The sequence below is a fragment of the Phodopus roborovskii genome, unplaced genomic scaffold (assembly GCF_943737965.1).
Source record: "Phodopus roborovskii unplaced genomic scaffold, PHOROB, whole genome shotgun sequence".
NCBI lineage: Eukaryota > Metazoa > Chordata > Mammalia > Rodentia > Cricetidae > Phodopus > Phodopus roborovskii.
This window is the reverse complement of record NW_026126459.1, coordinates 5,319,258-5,337,087: the sequence shown is the minus strand read 5'-3', so window position 1 is coordinate 5,337,087 and position 17,830 is coordinate 5,319,258. Positions and strand designations below refer to the sequence as shown.

The 17,830-nt window shown below is 39.3% G+C and overlaps 1 protein-coding gene across 4 annotated transcripts in view; it reads right to left on the bottom strand.

Moving 5' to 3' along the window:
* Tnrc6b (trinucleotide repeat containing adaptor 6B) overlaps positions 1-17,830 on the bottom strand; it is a 213,842-nt gene that overhangs the window by 123,543 nt on the left and 72,469 nt on the right. The window contains exon 1 of one of the 4 annotated variants that reach the window (XM_051189420.1): positions 2,279-2,504. The exons of the other annotated variants lie outside the window; for them this stretch is intronic. Coding sequence (XP_051045377.1) covers positions 2,279-2,283 — 5 coding nt within the window. The 5' untranslated portion in view covers positions 2,284-2,504. Of the gene's footprint in view, positions 1-2,278; positions 2,505-17,830 lie in introns of those variants that run through there. 4 annotated transcript variants of the gene reach the window in all.

Below are 17,830 nucleotides of genomic sequence, written 5' to 3'. Positions count from 1 at the left end.
GCCAGTGACTCTGATGGCATTCCGCTAATGTGCTTAGTACCATTCTCCTTTCTGCCCAGTAGATAGGCACTGCTCTGGTTCCTCTCTAAAAGCGGAATAACCCTGCCATTCACATGTTTACAGTCCACAAACACAAGCTGGAGGCAAAACATGGAAAGCTGAGTCTTTTTTCTCTCTCATCTTCAGCGACAACTTAGGAAACGGGAGTAAAATGAATCACCCAACAAGTGAAGCTCCAAATAATCACTTTCATTTTCAGAGAAAACAACAACAAAAACCAGCTCTAATTCTCCTCAGACTCAGGACAATGCAATCCTTGCTATCACTGAGGTAATTTCTATTAATCCAAACTGTAAAGATAATTCAGAGTCAAACGTGTCTCCCTCTTTAATGTAATGTTTCCAATCCCTCTCACACAAAAGCTGACTTTATATCACCATAGAATCTACACGGATGCCTTTAGCACTTCCGGCGCTTCCCTGCTTAGAACCATTACTAATATAACAACAACATTACTTTAAAAAAATAGTAAAATGATGGTTCTTCTGAGACAGAAGACTAATTATCCTTACATATTCAAATGGAAAGTCTTTTTGTTAAATTATCGTCAAAAGTCCCTTCATCTACACACAATTGGCCCAAAGAAACACAAGACTGTGCTGAAAAGCACAAGAGGCAAACCCATTTTAATAGTGAATAAAAAGCTTTTGAAAGCACTACACACCCTCTTCCACACTATCAAATTTTCAAAATGGTCCAGCAGTCCCCCCATTTTATTTTTTTAACACTTGAAGGTCCAGCTGGTTAGCATCTCATAATTAGATTCATTAAAAAGGACACAACCAAAACCAAAAAAAACTCTGCTCCCTTCTGATCAAAATTATTCCATTTAGCTTTTAAGTAGCTTTAATCCAAGTGATGGGATATGACAATTCAACCATCTGCATATTTAAAATGTCTTTTCTAAACTGTGTAGCAGATTTAGAAGAACAGTATCTTTCTCTTGCCAATATGCCACAGCTCTAATCAAGAGAACACAAATTAGGAGAGAAGAGGCAAGAAAGCAAGGCTTCTCAGAGCCAAGGATGTGCTGGGGGGAAGAGGGAGGGATTTTGTCAGGGGTGGAGGTAATTTGCCCGCCACATCACAAACTACAGCCCTTTCAGCACAGCAGATCGAGAGGCATTACATCACACTCTCACAATGATAGGGGGAGGTGTCCCAGAGAAAGCAAGTTTTCAGCTTTCTTTCCAGCCTGCTCAAGCTTCTAGAATCCTGCATTAGGAGTAATGGAATTTAACTTGAGGCACCTCACTTTCAAGGTTACTAACAAAATCAAGACACTCATTGATATGATCCTAAATGACCATTTTACAACAAGTACATGTCTGAAAAGACACACATCACACCCAATTGACGTTGAAAATCTAACATTAAAACAAAATATTTTATTTCATGTGAAATGGAAACCAATATACATACACTGAGAACTGGTACAGAAACAATTCCTAAATGGAGTAAAGAGCCATTTATATCTTTGAAACAATCGTGTTTACAAGACAGTCCCCACCATTTGGTTGAAGCCACGATCAAAATAAAAGCGCATCTGGCTGAACAGTTGAGAACACACACTGGGACCCAGTGCAAAGGAGCGCGCGCAGAGGAGAGGGTGAGCCACATTCTGCTTGCTTTTCAAGCAGGGCAGTCTATAAACCCAAACCTTGTGTATCCAGTCACCCCCTGGACCTATTTTAAAATGTATCTGGTCTCACTTTAGGCTCTACACATCTCCAAGAAGCATAGCCGATCGGGGGGGAGGGGGGGGTGAGCTTTCCCATTCTAGGGCTAGTCCTCCCGATCCTTTGTCGGCCTTAGCAGCCGAAAGAATGCAAACCCATTTATATTTATGCAAATTTTTGCAGCAGATTTAGGGGGGGGAGGGTAAGGTTTGTGTTTTTTTTTTAAAAAAAACCTCTTCCTAAATATAAATTCCAATTACTCACAGCTTTGTCTATTTGCATGATAGAAATGATGAAAAGCTACATATAAACTAAAAGTGCAATTAAATCACTTCAAAATTTAAATATTTTATCAGGTCTTTTCCATTTCTAAAATGCTGAACCAAAAGTACATCACGGGTCTGATTTACAGATTCGCGAAATGTCTGAAGCCAGTCTCCATGCTAGAGAAATGTCGATTTGCAACACCACTAGTGAAAACGGTTAGACACGATCCATATAAATCAATTGGTTTTTAAAAATTGAAAATATTTACCAACCTCATAAAGTGCAGCAGTGCTTAAATCCAGCAAATTGAGGCATACAAGGTAGAAACAGAAATGAAAAAAGATCCAAAAAACGAATTCTTTTTGTCTATCTGTATTTTGTATTTTAAATATTCAGAAACCAGCAGAGACTCTGTCGGCCATTTTGGCTTGAACTAACTCTCTCACTCACACTCCCTCCTGCTCTCTCTCTCCCCCTCTGTCTCTAAAGGAAGCAGCTTTTTGTGACCTTCAAATAGAGGCGGATCACGTGACTTCGGGTAGGGTTGTCAATCAGGAAAGGGGGAGGGAGCTGGAGTTGAAGCTGCCTTAAAGGGAAAGCAGCCTTTTTTCCACTGGCTTTCATTTGTGCAATGCTGTTATCTTATACTCCCGCCTACAGATACTGCATGTGAAAGTGGCAACACCATAAGGGTAACAGATGAACAAAATAGAAAAACCTTTATTGGTTTATAGAAATATGCTCAGTTGCTAACGATGCTTGCAGATCCTGGATCTGATCTTGGCTCCCTTGCTAGTTATTCTCTAGATGTTTGGGCAAGAACAGACTGGCAAACTGCTCTTTAAAAGGGGGCTTAAACAAAGATTTACCTAAACAAAAAGGTAATTTAGTTTTTTGATTAAAATGAAACATAGGACACAACCGATTTCTAGCTACCTCTGAAATACACAAAAAGCCGGAAAGTTACCGGAACCACTCAAACTGAGTGGTAATTCAAAGAGGTTAATAAGCAGCACCTCAAACCACATAGCTCAACAGGGACAGAACAGGGGCTGCTTTCTGCCCTTAAACCTGGTACCTATTTTGTGAGTACAGCACTCAGTAGCCTCTCACCCAAACCTAAGTGAAAATTAAGCTAGAGTTTCATAAGCGGATCCCTCCAGGCTGGGCAGCACTGAGTCATCTTTAATATTCCCCATCCCCACCCCCAGAAAGTAGCTCTGAGTCTAGGCACTCAATTAAAGCCTACTTAACTTCCTTGCAGCCCCAGTCCCTCCTCCTCAGGGACATCTTGACTTCTGCCTAGAAAACCCAACCTTGTCTCCCTGGGCCTCGAATGGTACCTTGGTGTATCTCTCCTCCCTCCCCCTTCCCTCTTTTTGATTTATTTTTATGTGCCTTTAATTTATTTTGGTGTTTTGCCTGAATGTGAGGGTGCCAGATCCCTGGAACTGGAGTTACAGACAGTTGTGAGCTACCATATGGGTGCTGGGAAGTGAACCAGGTCCTCTGCAAAAGTAGACAGTGCTTCTAACTACTGAGCTATCTCTCCTGTCCCTGGTTTCCTTCTCTTAGTGACTCTATTCACTTTATCCTGGTCAAGTTAGTCACAGGCCAGGAGTGGTGGTGCATGTCACTAATCCCAGTGCAAAGGCAGGTGGATCCTGCTCTACATAGCAAGTTCTGGATCAGTCAGAGATGCAATGTGACTTGTTCTCAAAAAGTCAGTCACTATGCAAAGCAAGCATCTTGAGTCTCCAAGTCCGATCCTGGCACTCCTAGGACACACTTAACTACTTCAGAGTTGTTTAGTTTTATGACAAACACTGCTTAATGTTGGTCTTTCCCTATATAACTGTCAACTGTCTATGGGCAAACACCACCATTTTCCTCATCTTCAGTGAGGTGTCACACTGAACTCCAAACTGCAGCTGAATGAATGAATCAATCTATCAAGCAAATTACCTGGAGGTCTGTTCAGAAGGGCTGGGCTAAACAGAAGGTTACAAACAAATGTAAGTAATTTAGGGGAATGGATGCCACAGAACTCCAGAAATCCACATGAATTCTATTTTAAGGATTCTTTTATTTGTTTGTTTTTCAAGACAGGGTTTCACTGTGTAGCCCTGGATTTTCAGGATTCTTTTACTTTTTTTTTCTTCCAGTTTTTAGAGACAGGGTTTCTTTGTGTAGCCTTAGCTATCCTGGAACTAGCTCTATAGACCAGGTTGGCCTGGACTTACAGAGATCTGCCCGCTTCTGCCTCCTGAGTGCTGGGATTAAAGGTGTGTGCCACCACTGCCCAGCTTTAAGGATTCTTTAAGGACATGAAGAGATAGTAGGCTGGCTAAGGTGCTTTTCCCAAATGAACAGGTCAGTGGAGAACCAAGGACTCTGAAGGCTGTGCAGGTTTTCTTTGCAGAAGAACCTGCTAATTCTGTCTAAGCCCTACATGTTTGTTTTTCTGGCTTTCTAGGCCTTTACACTGTCTCCTTCTGATTTTCCACTTAGGAAAGGACAGGCAAGGAGCTTCTTGGGGCAGCAGAGGCCACTGCCCCATCTATGTGGCTGCCCTGATACTCTGGAGAAACAGCTTCAATTGCACTGCACCAAGAAAGGGCCAACCCTGAACTGACAGCTGAAAAGCAGGCAAAAGCAGGAAACTCCTAGGCTGGAAATTCTGAACATTAATCTATTTTTATCATTCCAATACCTTCCAGATGAGTTATGGAAACCTTATGTGGAGCACACATATGTGAAAATGTGTGGAGGCAGACTACACAGCTTCCTTGTTTCAATTTGTGATGTTTGAAAATTTTTATTCTGCTCTCTCTTCTCCGAAGCACAGTATTTATTGTACAGATGTTTAAAACTATTTCCTGTTTTATTCAAGACTACACAAAGCTTCTTATACTTTTCCCACTAATAACCTTTCTTCACCTGACCAATACAAACCAGGTCTATAGATATATTCATAAAACCCAGTGGTGGTGAACATCTATAATCCCAACATTCAGGAGTTCAAGGCCAGCCTCAGGCCAACCTGAATTTGAGGCCAACCTGAGTTACATGAGACTCTCTCAAAAACTCAAAAGTGGGCTGTGAAGAGAGCTCTGTCAGTAAAGTATTTGCCATGCAAGCCTAAGGAATCGAATTCAATCATCCCTGGGAAAAAAAGCACTGAGCACCAGAGGGTGACCTCTGCCCTCACATGCACTGGCACACACGTGAACACACACAAGAAATAAAATAGGTATGCAAATAAAATATTTGCATATAAATCATGAAAATACCTTAAACAACTCTGTGGTATATTTGTAATATCACCATTATTAAAGACCAAAACAAACACTCACATTGATGAGTAGATGTGCTTATTTTTACACGAGATAAATCCTGGCTGCAGGGCATGGGGAATCACTACCATTTTCAGAGCTGATCCATACTTTGATTTTACAATCATCAACTCTGAGAACATCACTATACATAAATACATAGTACAAAATGGCAGAAAGATATTTGGGGCCACTTCAAAAATTCTTAGAATTTTCTCCTAATCCAAAGTAAAAATTCATCCAAAGATACATATTATCAACCACAATTTAAACAGCAATCTATAAAATCTAACATTCTAATACAATAGTATATACAATCCAGAGATACACCAATTTATACTTAATGCTGAAGAACAATAACAGGAAAATATATTAAGTCTTTGTTTTCCATAATTAAATTATTATGTTCCTTTAAGAGTAGAACAGTTTGTATAAAATGAAAAACACTGCAACCAGAACATACAATAATCTTGAGTCTGGGCTAAGGTGTTCGGGCAGCATCTGCTGGCACTGCACTGTGTGAAAGCATGCACAGGCCAAAGTGCATGTACTGTATGTTCAGAAGCAAGGGCACAGTGACGTTCCACAATGCAACACAGGTGAGCACTGCTGCAAACTCTTCAGACTAATTATGCTTTTGATTTTTCAATCAATTTTTAGTCACTGTGCATCTAGCAACATTGTACTGCTGCCCACTATTTTTGCAACCCTTGAATTCAGTTATACAATCCCATATAGGCTCACAATCCACAGTTTTAAGGAGCTAGGGCTTGGGGCTGAAGAAATGGCTCAGCAGTTAAGAATAGTTGCTGATCTTCCAGAGTACCTAGGTTTGATTCCTAGCACCCATATGACAGCTTACTACCATTTGTAACTCCAGTTCCAAATGCTCCTACAACCTCTTCTGGCTTCCACAGGCACCAACCATGCACGTGGTACCCAGATGTACATGGAAGCAAAACACCCACATGTATAAAGTAACATAGTAAGAATTTTAAAAAGCTAGGGCCTACCATACATAATACCCTGGGTTCAAAAACTATTACCTATGGAACATACTTGCAGAAGAGAGAAATAAAAATGTATCTATGACCATTAAAGTCAAGCCAGTCAGCCTATCCAAAACTAGGACTTCTAGGGAGGGTACATAGGTCATTGGCAAAGCATTTGCTTAGCATGCTTGAGATCCTGGGCTCAATCTTCTCAGTGTCAAATCTTTAGATTTGCATGTCTAACCTAGAGTACCTGTAGAAGCCAAGAAACTAGAAAGGGACCTCTGAAGAGAGAAAGGAAGATCTTAAGAGGGAAGGGACAGTAGAACACATGTGAAAGGGAATGATGGGAAGAAGGGTTAAGTGAGGGAGGGGTGGGAAGGTAAGGCAGAGGAAATGATAACTAACACTAGGGATATCTGAAAAAGCCATAGGCCTGAAGAGATTGAGTGGTTTAGAGCACTGCCTGCTCTGGCAGAAGACCTGGCTTCAGTTTCCAGCTCACAATTGTTTGTAACTCAAGTTCAAAAGGATCTGACACCCTTTCCCAGCCTCTGAAGGAATTAAGTAAATGCATGGTGCACATACATACATGCATGTAATCGCTCATATACAAAAAATAAAAATAAATCTAAAACAAGAAAGAAAAACCCATATGGAAACTTACTGTTTCATAAGTGGACTCTGTGTGTGTGTGTGTGTGTGTGTGTGTGTGTGTGTAAAATTAGAACTACCCTACAATGAGGATAATGCCATAGACTGCCAAATAAAAAGTCTAGTACTGCTGTTGGTACATATCTTTAATCCTAGCAGTCAGGAGGCAGAGGCAGGTGAATCTCTCAGTTTGAGGCCAGCCTGGACTCCAGAGCAAGTTTCAGGGCAGCCAGGGCTACACAGAAAAACCCTGTCTCAAAAAGCAAACAAACAAAAAATATCTAGCTCTAAATGAGCCATCTTTCCCCTGAAGTGCTGGCCAGGGTTATCCTGGGGATCCCTAAAGCAATAAAAGGTATTGCTATCGCTCATTGGCCACAAGGTCTTTATGGCAAGACTCTATTGCTCAAGACACCACACACTTTGGTCACAGGACATGAAGAAATCAAGTTGATACTAACAGGATAGCTTTCATAGTATTGGACTGTGCTATGTAAGGGAACTGTGGAAGGAAGGTCATCAACAGTCTTAACCAGCTATGAATCCTGCAAGCTACAATAAGGATCAGACTGGCAAGATATGCCAATTTATGTAATAAGTAACCATTTTCTGATTGGATTTAAGGCCTGGAACTCCATGAGAGGAAACACATACCTGATACAGTAAACTGATCAAGAACTCATGACTGAGGAGACAGACCATAGGCTCTAAGGGGTTAACCTACTATTATCAGTTTGCTAAAATGACATGGTATCAAATTGCTTCTAAAGACCTGTATTTATTCTCATAGTGCAGTTCTCATCCCTCATTAAGGAAACTTATTTATGCAGTGGTAGCATTTAATGTGGAAACTTATACCTGGTCAAAGTGCAAAGAATATGTGTCTATAGTTTTCAGCCATAGATAGGATGTCTACACAATACAGCCTCTCCCTGAAGCTCAAAGAAAATCTTGGGAGAGGGAGTAAAAAGGTTTTAAGAGGCAGAAAGGTTGGGAAGGACCAGGGGAAAATAGTTTTCTGGCTATGACAAATCAATATACTTTTGAACTTCTATCAGCTAGGGTATCCTACACAAAATCAAGTCAGTCAACATTCTAGCATGGAGGGGTAAGGGGCCATAAGTCTCCATCCCTAGCCAAGGAGCTACTGAGAGTTGATGGTATTAGGGAAGGGAGAAAATCAGTTTTCTTTAGCGATATGATCCCTCACAGGTTAACCATGCTCCAATTGATGTTTAATATACATGAATTTATAGGTAGCACAAACAACAGATGGTAGGATCTAGGAGGAGTTAGGGGAAGGATTGGAAATGAATGTGATCAAAACACAATGTATTAGCTGGGCATGGTGCTGCACACCTTTAATCCCAGGAGTAGGAAGTAGAGGCAGGCAGAGTTGAGTTTCAGTCCAGCTGGGCAACATAGTGAGGCTGTCTCAAACAAACAAGTAAACAAAATAGAATGTACAGAGAATTAACAAAACATTATACTAACAAAATAAAACTTCTCAATTCAAATTCAGTCTTGTGTTTTATAGTGGAATATCTCGAAATTGTAGAATTTAAGCTTAAGCCCATAAACCATTTTTGAGAAATGTTGCATGTGTGGTTTAAAACTCATACATTGCATAAAGACAGTCCATTTTCACCAGGCCATGGTGGTGAGTGCCTTTAATCCCAGCACTCAGGAGGCAGAGTCAGGTGGATCTCTGTGAGTTCAAGGCCAGCCTGATTTAGAGTGAGTTCAGGACAGCCAGGGCTGTTACACAGAGAAATCCTGTCAGGAAAACCAAAAACAAAAAATAACAAACAAAAAAGATACTCCATTTTCTCATTATTATTTTTGGAATTACATTATAAATTTATTCTTGCATCTTTGTCAAACTAATTGCCCATAAACACCAAGGCTTATTCCCGGACTCTCATTATTTATTCCACTGATTTATAGTCTGTTGTTGTTTGTTTTGTTTTGTTTTGAGACAGGATTTCACTGTGTAGCCCTGGCTGTCCTGGAACTCACACTGTAGACCTGGCTGGAGATCTGCCTGCCTCTGCCTTCCAAGTCCCAAGTGCTAGGCCTAGTCTCTGTTTGATACTGACAAACCATTGTCTTGATTACATTAATTACATCTGGTATTTTTCTTTTTTGGAAAAATATTTTTACTGTTTTATTTTACATTACATTAATTTTCTTCTGTTACACAAAACATAAAAATTACACATTTACAGTATTGCATATGCTTCACAACATGCATACATTGTACAATATTTAAACAAAGTTAAATGTATCTTTCTCCCCCATCTCACCCCTCAACACACATAAAGCTAAAACCATACAGAAAGGCAGGCTCTGGGCTCTGGACTTGAAAGTCACTCCTTGAGTAGCAGGTATTTTGCTCAGAACCAGGTCCAGGAGCTGTAAAATTATTATCATCTGGAAAAAGTAGGATCAAACAGTGGCCTAATGTGTATGAGGCCCTGATTTCAATCCCTAACACTACAAAATCCAAGTGTCATAATGAAAATGAAAGAAAAAATTTCACAGCAGAGGTGAGATTTAAAATTCTGAACTAAGGACAATGGTGATGCACACCTTTATCACAGCACTGAGGAAGCAGAGGCAGACAAATATCTGAGTTCAAGGCTAGCCTGGTCTACAGAGAGTTCCAGGATAGCTAAGTCTACACAGAGAAACCCTGTCTTGAGAAAAAGACTGAATTTTCCTTTTTTTTTCTCTTCCTTCCTCTTTCTTCTCCTTCACTCTTCACTCAATTTTTCTTCTTTTATCCCAGGCCTGGTCAAACTGACTGAGTGGCTGAGCCTGAGCTTCCTACATGTCTCCTGAGTGCTGGAGTTAGAGGCAAGCCACCAAGTTCAGTTGTACTAGATGCTGGAGATGGAACTTTGCATATGGTAGATAGATGCTATTCTAATTTAACTATGACTCCAATCCCTTAAAATAAGTCCCAAAGGAAGAGGTTTGCCATTTTGCCAGGTAGAGAAACTGAAGAGGCAAAAGCAAAGGCTTTTCTAAATATTACTAACTTCAGTACTTTCAGATAATGCAACTAAGGATGAAAAAAAAAAAAAAAGTAACTTTGATTTTTGTTTCTATGGTCTATAGTGAGAAGGCAGAAACAGTACCCCAAACTACCTAGGAATACCCAATACAACTTCAATACAATAATCTACAGATCACTGTTAGAAATTAGAATGCTTCTATTATACTGTATTGCATTTATGAATTAAAATTTTAAAGAGGCTTATTTTATTATTCTTTCCTTTTTTTTTTTAATTTCCCGCCTCTGCTTCCCAAGTGCTGGGATTAAATGTGTACCACTACCATCCCACATTCCTTACTTTTTCTCTTTCTTCTTCTTTTTTTCTTTGAGAAAGGGTCTCTGTATAGCTCTGGCTGTCCTGTAACTTAGTATGCAGCTCAAGCTGGCCTCACACTCAGATTTTCCAGTCTCTACTTCCCAAGTGCTGGGATTAAAGGTATGCACCAGCTTTATTATTATTGTGTATGTCTATACACACATTTGTATGGTTGTTCAAAGAGGCCAAAAGTGGGCACTGGATCCCCCCAGAGTGGAGCTTAAGGCATATACAACAGTTATAAGTTGCCCAAAATGGGTACCAATCTTAAGTCTATAAGAGCAACAAGTGCTCTTAACCACTGAGCCATCTCTCCAGTCCCATCCCTTCTGTGTAATGGATCTGACAAAACACCAATGCACATAAAATAAAAAAATAAATCACTAAAAAATAAACCAAGCTCACATCACCTCATTTGTCAGGAAAAACTTTTCTAAACAACTCCACAACTACCAATTCTGGAGCTGCAAATGCATCTTAGCAATAGACGCAATCAATTCTCTTTCTGGCCTAGAATTTACCACATAGGCTAGTCTGGTTAGTCAGTGAGCCCAGGTATCCACCTGCTCCACCTCAATCAATAGTGCTAAGATTACAAGGACAGACTACCAAAACCAGCATTTTATACCTGGATTATGGGAACATAACTCAGATCCCCAAGTACTGCTTTACTGGCTAAGCTATCTCCCTAGCCCAAACATTAATTTAAAAAAAAATTAAAAATTGTATGTACATTTTAAAACATTGTGTGTTATGGGTGTTGTTCTTGCATGTATGTCTGTGTACCTTGTCTGTTCTTGGTGCCCTCAGAAGCCATGAAAAGGTGTCATATCTCCTGTAGTTGGAGTTAGGAACAGTTTTGGGCTGCCAAGTGGTTACTAGGAATCAAACCTGGTTCCTCTGGAAGAGCAGCAGCAAATGTTTTTAACTGCTGGACCATCTCTTCAATGACTGGATCCCCCTCTAAAAAAAATCCCTCAAATTCTTCAGATCCAAATCTCAAAAGTTAAATTCTAATACTTTCCTCTATTTCCATGGTGCCACATAAAAATCTCCATGGAAGTATCTTCATACTCACATTGTGGTATTTATCAACTTTTTTGGTTTTGTTTTGAGTCAGTCTTGCTATGAAGCCTAGGCTAGCCCAAATTCACAATCCTTTGATCTTAAAGTATCAAGAACTGGGATTATATGAGTATACTAAGAAGCCCACAGTTTGTCAACTTTTAAGTAAGTTGCCACTGTTTGGTTTATTTCCTCAACTGAAATAAATATTCATTTGTATGCACACCATAAAAACATAGAGTCTTGTCATTTTTAACACTGTTAAATCTTGTCCTTTATGTTTCAAATATCTAAAAGAAATGATATTTAATAGTCTCTTCACAACAATAAAATAAATAAATGTTTAAGCTGACAAGTATCTTAATTACCATGATTTGATCATTACATAATTATACATATATCAAAACATCACATTGTACCCATAAATATACCAATTTTAAAGTAAGCATTTCACTTTTTAACCCAATTATTTAAACTAATTATAAGCATCTTTATAAACCTGACTTCTTATTGGCAAGAAAGCATCATGGTTTTGCCTGAGCAGAGGCACTGGGAGGTGGACCAGCTGTGCAAGGGGCAGCACAGATCCTTAAACAGCAGTGCAAATCTGTGGGCAGGCTAGAAGTATCTGACAGAGGCCACTAGAAATCAAGAAATAAGGAAACAATACCTTCAAAAAAGAAAGACATTTTCTGCAGAGTAAACAATAAGCAACAATGGGCTTAACAGTAGGAACACTTAAAGAAGAGCAGCAATGAGCTAAGCTATCTGCTGGGATAGTCAAGAAAACTCTAGATGTCAAATACCAGGGTGAAAATGGTGCACACCTTCAATCCTGGCCCTTGGGAGGCAGACACCTTTAATTCCAGCACTCGGGAAGCAAACACAGAGGCAAGCAGATTTCTGTGAGTTTGAGGCCAGCCTGGTATATAGATCAAGTTCCAGGACAGATCAAAGCTACAGAGAAACCCTGTCTCAAAAAAACAAAAACAAAAAAACTTAGAATATGTTAGGATTCTTGACAACTTCCCATTTCAGATATTCAAATATATGTGTGGAACAGAGGTGGGAATTTAGGGCCATCTTCATCCATTCAGCATGTATTTATTGGTGCTTTTAGCCCCCTGGTACTTCTTAAGTTGAGACCAAGGCAACCAAAATCTCCATCTGAGCTTACAGAGCTGGGGGTCTAGCAAAAAGCCTCACTGAACTGGGCCTCTGGACTATACCTCAGGCTATACCTTCCTTGCATCCCTACATATCTATAGATTCCTGGTGGGGAGAGGAATTCAAGAAAAGTGCTGAGGACAGAAGTGGGTATCCACCACATGTAATAATTAAAAACATGTACTACCCAGCTTGGTGCATTCCTTTAATCCTAGTACTTGAGAGGCAGAAGCAGGAGGATCCAGCTATACGTGTTTGAGGCTAGCCTGACTATATGGTGAGACCTTGTCTCAAAAAAGCAAATTAAAATAAGAATTCTAATAAATTAATCCCAATTCTCTATGAACTTTGTGAGCCACCCTACCTTACTCACTTACAAGCCTCCTCACTTACAAGAGGAGACCAGTCTCAGAAGTATCCAAGGAGAAACTTACAAAACAGAATCAAGAGCTTATTCATTATTGAGAGACAAAAAGACATTTTTCTGAGAAGTAATTCTTTTAAGCAAATTGGAAAATTTATTAGCATCAGAAAGTTTCCCACAGGGCTGGGCGGTGATGGCGCACAACTTTAGTCCCAGCAGTTGGGAGGCAGAGGCAGGCGGATCTCTGTGAGTTCAAGGCCAGCCTGGTCTTCAAAGAGAGTTCTAGGACAGTCTCCAAACCTATAGAGAAACCCTGTCTCAAAAAAACAAAAACAAAAACAAAAAAATTTCCCACAGAAAGTATTGATGGTTTCACTCAAAAATTTAAAAGCAAAACTTTCATGAGTATATTTATTAAACCACTATGGCACTTAAAAAAATACCAATTAACTTGAAAACAAAATTCATAATTTCTCTTTCCCACAAATCTGAAAAGATTATATTTAAAAAAAAGCACAGTACTCTCTTGCTGTCCAGCTTCCAGGGTGATTACTAAGTTTACAGAGAGTTCAACTTAGTATTTCTTTTTTTTTTTTAATTTATTTTATTTCATGTGCATTGGTGTTTTGCCTGCATGTCTGTTTGTGAGGGTGACAGGTCTCATGGAACTAGAGTCACAGACAGTTGTGATCCTCCATGTGGGTGCTGGAAATTGAACCCAGGACCTCTGGAAGAGCAGTCAGTGCTCTTAACAGCTGTGCTTAACTCTCCAGTCCCTCAACTTAGTATTTCTTAACATATTAATTTCAACATTCTCATATTCTAATAGCTCAAAGAAGGGGAAAAGAGTGAGGGCAAGGAGGGGAAGGGAGAGTCAGACACATTTGAGAAAACCTGGTCATACAATACACAAAATAGGCCTGGCTTGGTGGTATGCCTTTAATCCCATCCCTTGGGAGGCAGAGAGGCAGGCAGATCGTTCTGAGTTGGAAGCCAGGCTAGTCTGCATAGTTTGTTCCAGGTCAGCCAGACACAGTAAGACCCTTTCGCAAGCAGGCAAGCAAGCAAACAAACAAAGATGAAATTAAAACAAACAAACAAACAAACACAACCAAATCCTCCCTATGGGGACTGGAGAATTAGTTAAGAGGTTAAGAGCACTTGTTGCTAGAGAACTTGGGTTCAGTTCCCAGCACCCATACAATTGTTTACAACTGCCAATAACTCCAGTTTTGGTGGGAGCTGATGATCTCTTCTGTCTTCTGCAGGTATCAGGCACACACATGATGCATATGCATACATGATTCTTCTGTAAGCAAACACACATACATATAAGATGATAATAAATAAAAAAATTTTAAAAGCTATCTGTTAACAGCCTGAGCAGAGGCAGATAGATCTCTCTGAGTTCCACGCCAGCCAGGGTTACATAGTGTGCCCTTGTCACCAAAATAAACAAGCAAAACCAAACAAACAAATAAAAATAAAAAAGAACTCCTTATGACCAACTAACAAGTTTAGCATTTGAAGATGACTTAACTGTAAATTTTGTGATTTGAGAATATTTTCATTGTTCCTGTATTTAGGAGATGCTACAGAGGTGTTCACGGCTTTTAAACAACCATCAAAACAGTAATTCTAAAAATCAGTGTTGCAGGGTCTACACAGACCTGTGACTGAAGCAACTACAGAGCCTGAGGCAGGAGGATCACAAATTCAAGGTCATTCTAGGCTACAAAGTGAGTTCAAGACAGGCCCATGCAATTTAGTGAACCCTTGCCTCAGAATTTAAAAAGTAAAAAGACTACTGCAAAACCAGGTTTGGTGACAGAGTGCACAGCTAGCATGTATGAGGTCCTAGGGTCAATCCTTAGTACTGTAGGCTAAAAAGAAACAATCCAAAGAAAACAAAAGGACACAGTGTTAAATAGAGTGGCCAGATATAAAACAAGGAACACCACAGCAAAAGTTTTTTTTTCTCCATTTTCACGCTTGAGACTGAGCATGGAATGATGAAGCTTCATCAACTTGACTGGATTTATCATTACCTTAGGAGACACACTTTTGAGTGTAGTGAATGTGCTTCCAGAGATGTTTAAACTGAGGGAAAACCCATGCTGAGTGTGGGTAGTGTTATCCCATGGGCCAGAGTCTTACACTAAATGAAAATGAAAACAAGTCACAACATGAGTACTGACATTCATCTTTCTGCTTACTGAATGTGCCACAATGTGACCAGCTGCCTCATACTCTACCATCACACACCATAATGGATTCCCTCAAACTATGAGCCTAAATAAACCCTTCTATCCTTAAGCTTCTTTTGCCAGGTACTCCATCACAGCAGTAGGAAAAGTAACTACTACACATGATACAGCACAATATATGAACAGTCTGCTCATGCTGTATTTTAAAGTCATCATGCAAGATTTTTGATCCCAGCAGAGACAGGATCCTAAGTTTGAGGCCAGCATGGCCTACAAGAGTGAGTTTCAGGACAGCCAGGGCCACACAGAAAAGCCCTGTCTCAAAAAAACAAACAAACAAAAGAAAACATCATAACTTTTATCTTTTTAAAATTTATCTATATGCATGTACAACTTTATGCCAGAAGAGGGCATCTGATCCCACTATAGATGGTTGTGAGCCACCATGTCATTCCTAGGACTTGAACTCAGGACCTCTGAAAGAGCAGCCAGTGCTCTTAGCCACTGAGCTATCTCTCCAGCCCCCATGGCTTTTATTTTTACTCACCCATTAAACACATTATGTAATTAAAGCTGTGTGATGTAGATGTAGTAATTAAGGCAAGAAACTTGGCTTATCTGATTTGCTATAGTAACTCTCTTAAAGTGGATAGCCTCAAAAAAAAAAAAAAAAAAAAAAAAAAAAAAAAAAAAAGAAAAAAAGAAAAAAAAAAGATACTTGACATACTAATAACAAAACTCCATTCAACACTAAAAAGGGATGGAAAGATGGCTCAGTGGGTAAGAATACTCGCTGCTTTTCTAAGGACTGAAGCTTGATTCCTAGCACCTACATCAGGTAGCTCATAACCACTTCTAACTCTGGCTCTGGAGAATCTGATGTTCTCTTCTGGCTACTAGATATCCAGACATGTGGCATACAAACATGCAGACAAATACATAAATAAAAGTCAACCAACTCTTTTAAAAAGTAGTATATCAGAATAATATATAAAAAGTGTCTATTAATCTAAATATTTATGTGCTTATAAATATACAATAATAATATTTTATAAATATTTAATAATAAGCTAATAGTAGTTTAGTACAGTAATTTCTAAATATCAGAAGACTATTTTTTTCTTTGTATACAGATGTTTGGGGTGTTTTTGTTGTTGTTGTTGTTTTGAGACAAGATTTCAAGTAACCCAGGCTCGCCTAGATCTTACCATGTAGCTGAAGGTAACCTTGAATGGTTCTCCTGCCTCCATCTGCTAAGAGTTGGGATTATAGGCATGAGTCATTACATTCAAAGTCCTTTTTTTTTTTTAATTCTTGTAGCCCTGGGGAACTCAAACCCAGGGCCTTTCACATAAGAGGCAAGCAACCTACCACTAAACTATAATCCCAGCACCAGAGTCCACTATTCTTAACAGAGTGCACAGAAACCTAAGTCTTCCTGTTAATAAAATAGAATATAATGCTGTGTAGAGTAATTGTTGTGGTCAATAAATCAAATGGGAAACAAAGAAAAAATAGGCCAGCTAACAAAATAAGTTTAGCCTTACAAGAATTTTCTCTGTGACCTTAAGTAAATTTTATAACCTTTGTGCTTCATCTGCCCTCCTTCCATAAGTAACAGTATTTATACAGCCTGTTTTTACCAATAAATGACCAATTTTGGGAGCAATTTACAAACAAATCTGGAAAAATGTTAAGTTACACTCTGTCTAGGAGCTGAGTATTGATTATAGTGGTAGAGCATTTACCTGGGTCCAATCACCGGTACCACTGGGGTATAAGAGGGGATATGACACAGAAACCACAAAAAAAAAAAAAAAAAAAAAAAAAAAAAAAAACCAAATAGATAAAAACTTTATTTACTCTCACAGAGGATAAACAGATATTCAGAAAGAGAAGATACATTTCTGCTTAATTATTTCAATATAGGGTAACAGAGTAGACCCAGAATGAATGAATCAACTAATGAATGAATCAACAAAAGCAAACAAATGAAGGCTGGGACTATACTTTAGTGCTCACCTAACAAATTGCAAGACCCTTAATTCCATCCTTAGTGCCAAAACAAAACCTCAGGGTTTAGGGGGCTTCTAGAGAATGGTAAAGATCACATAAGACTCAAATTTATGAAACTCTAAAAGCAGAACACATACATGTGAAGAATCTGCTGCTCCCCCCTGGATTCCTGAGCTTTGGAGGAAGCCAACTCATCAAAGGTGTAACCAGAGAAGGCCTCTGAAGATAAAGATAGGTTTGTTTAGGAAATGGGTGCCCTCTAAAGAGCAGAACTTTTATTGGTATCTAGGAAATATTCTTAAAGCTCTTTCATTGTTTTCCCCAACTTCCTATTACTCATGAGACTTTGACCTTGACTTCTGTCTTTGTGTAAACCACAGTCCTTTTCAGGAGCACTGTTCAAGGATAACAAAAGAATGGACAGAATAATACTATAAGCACCTTAAAATAAGCAAGATTTGGGACCAAATCTTAAACTCTGAGTTATACTGACATGGCTGATCTCTGTGCACTGGGACTGAAGAGATGGCTCCATGGTAAAAAGACCTGATTGCTTTTCCAGAGGACCAAAGTCTGATTCCCAGCATTCCCAAAGCAGCTCACAACCATTTGTAATTTCAGTTCCAAGGGAGCTGATGCCTTCTTCT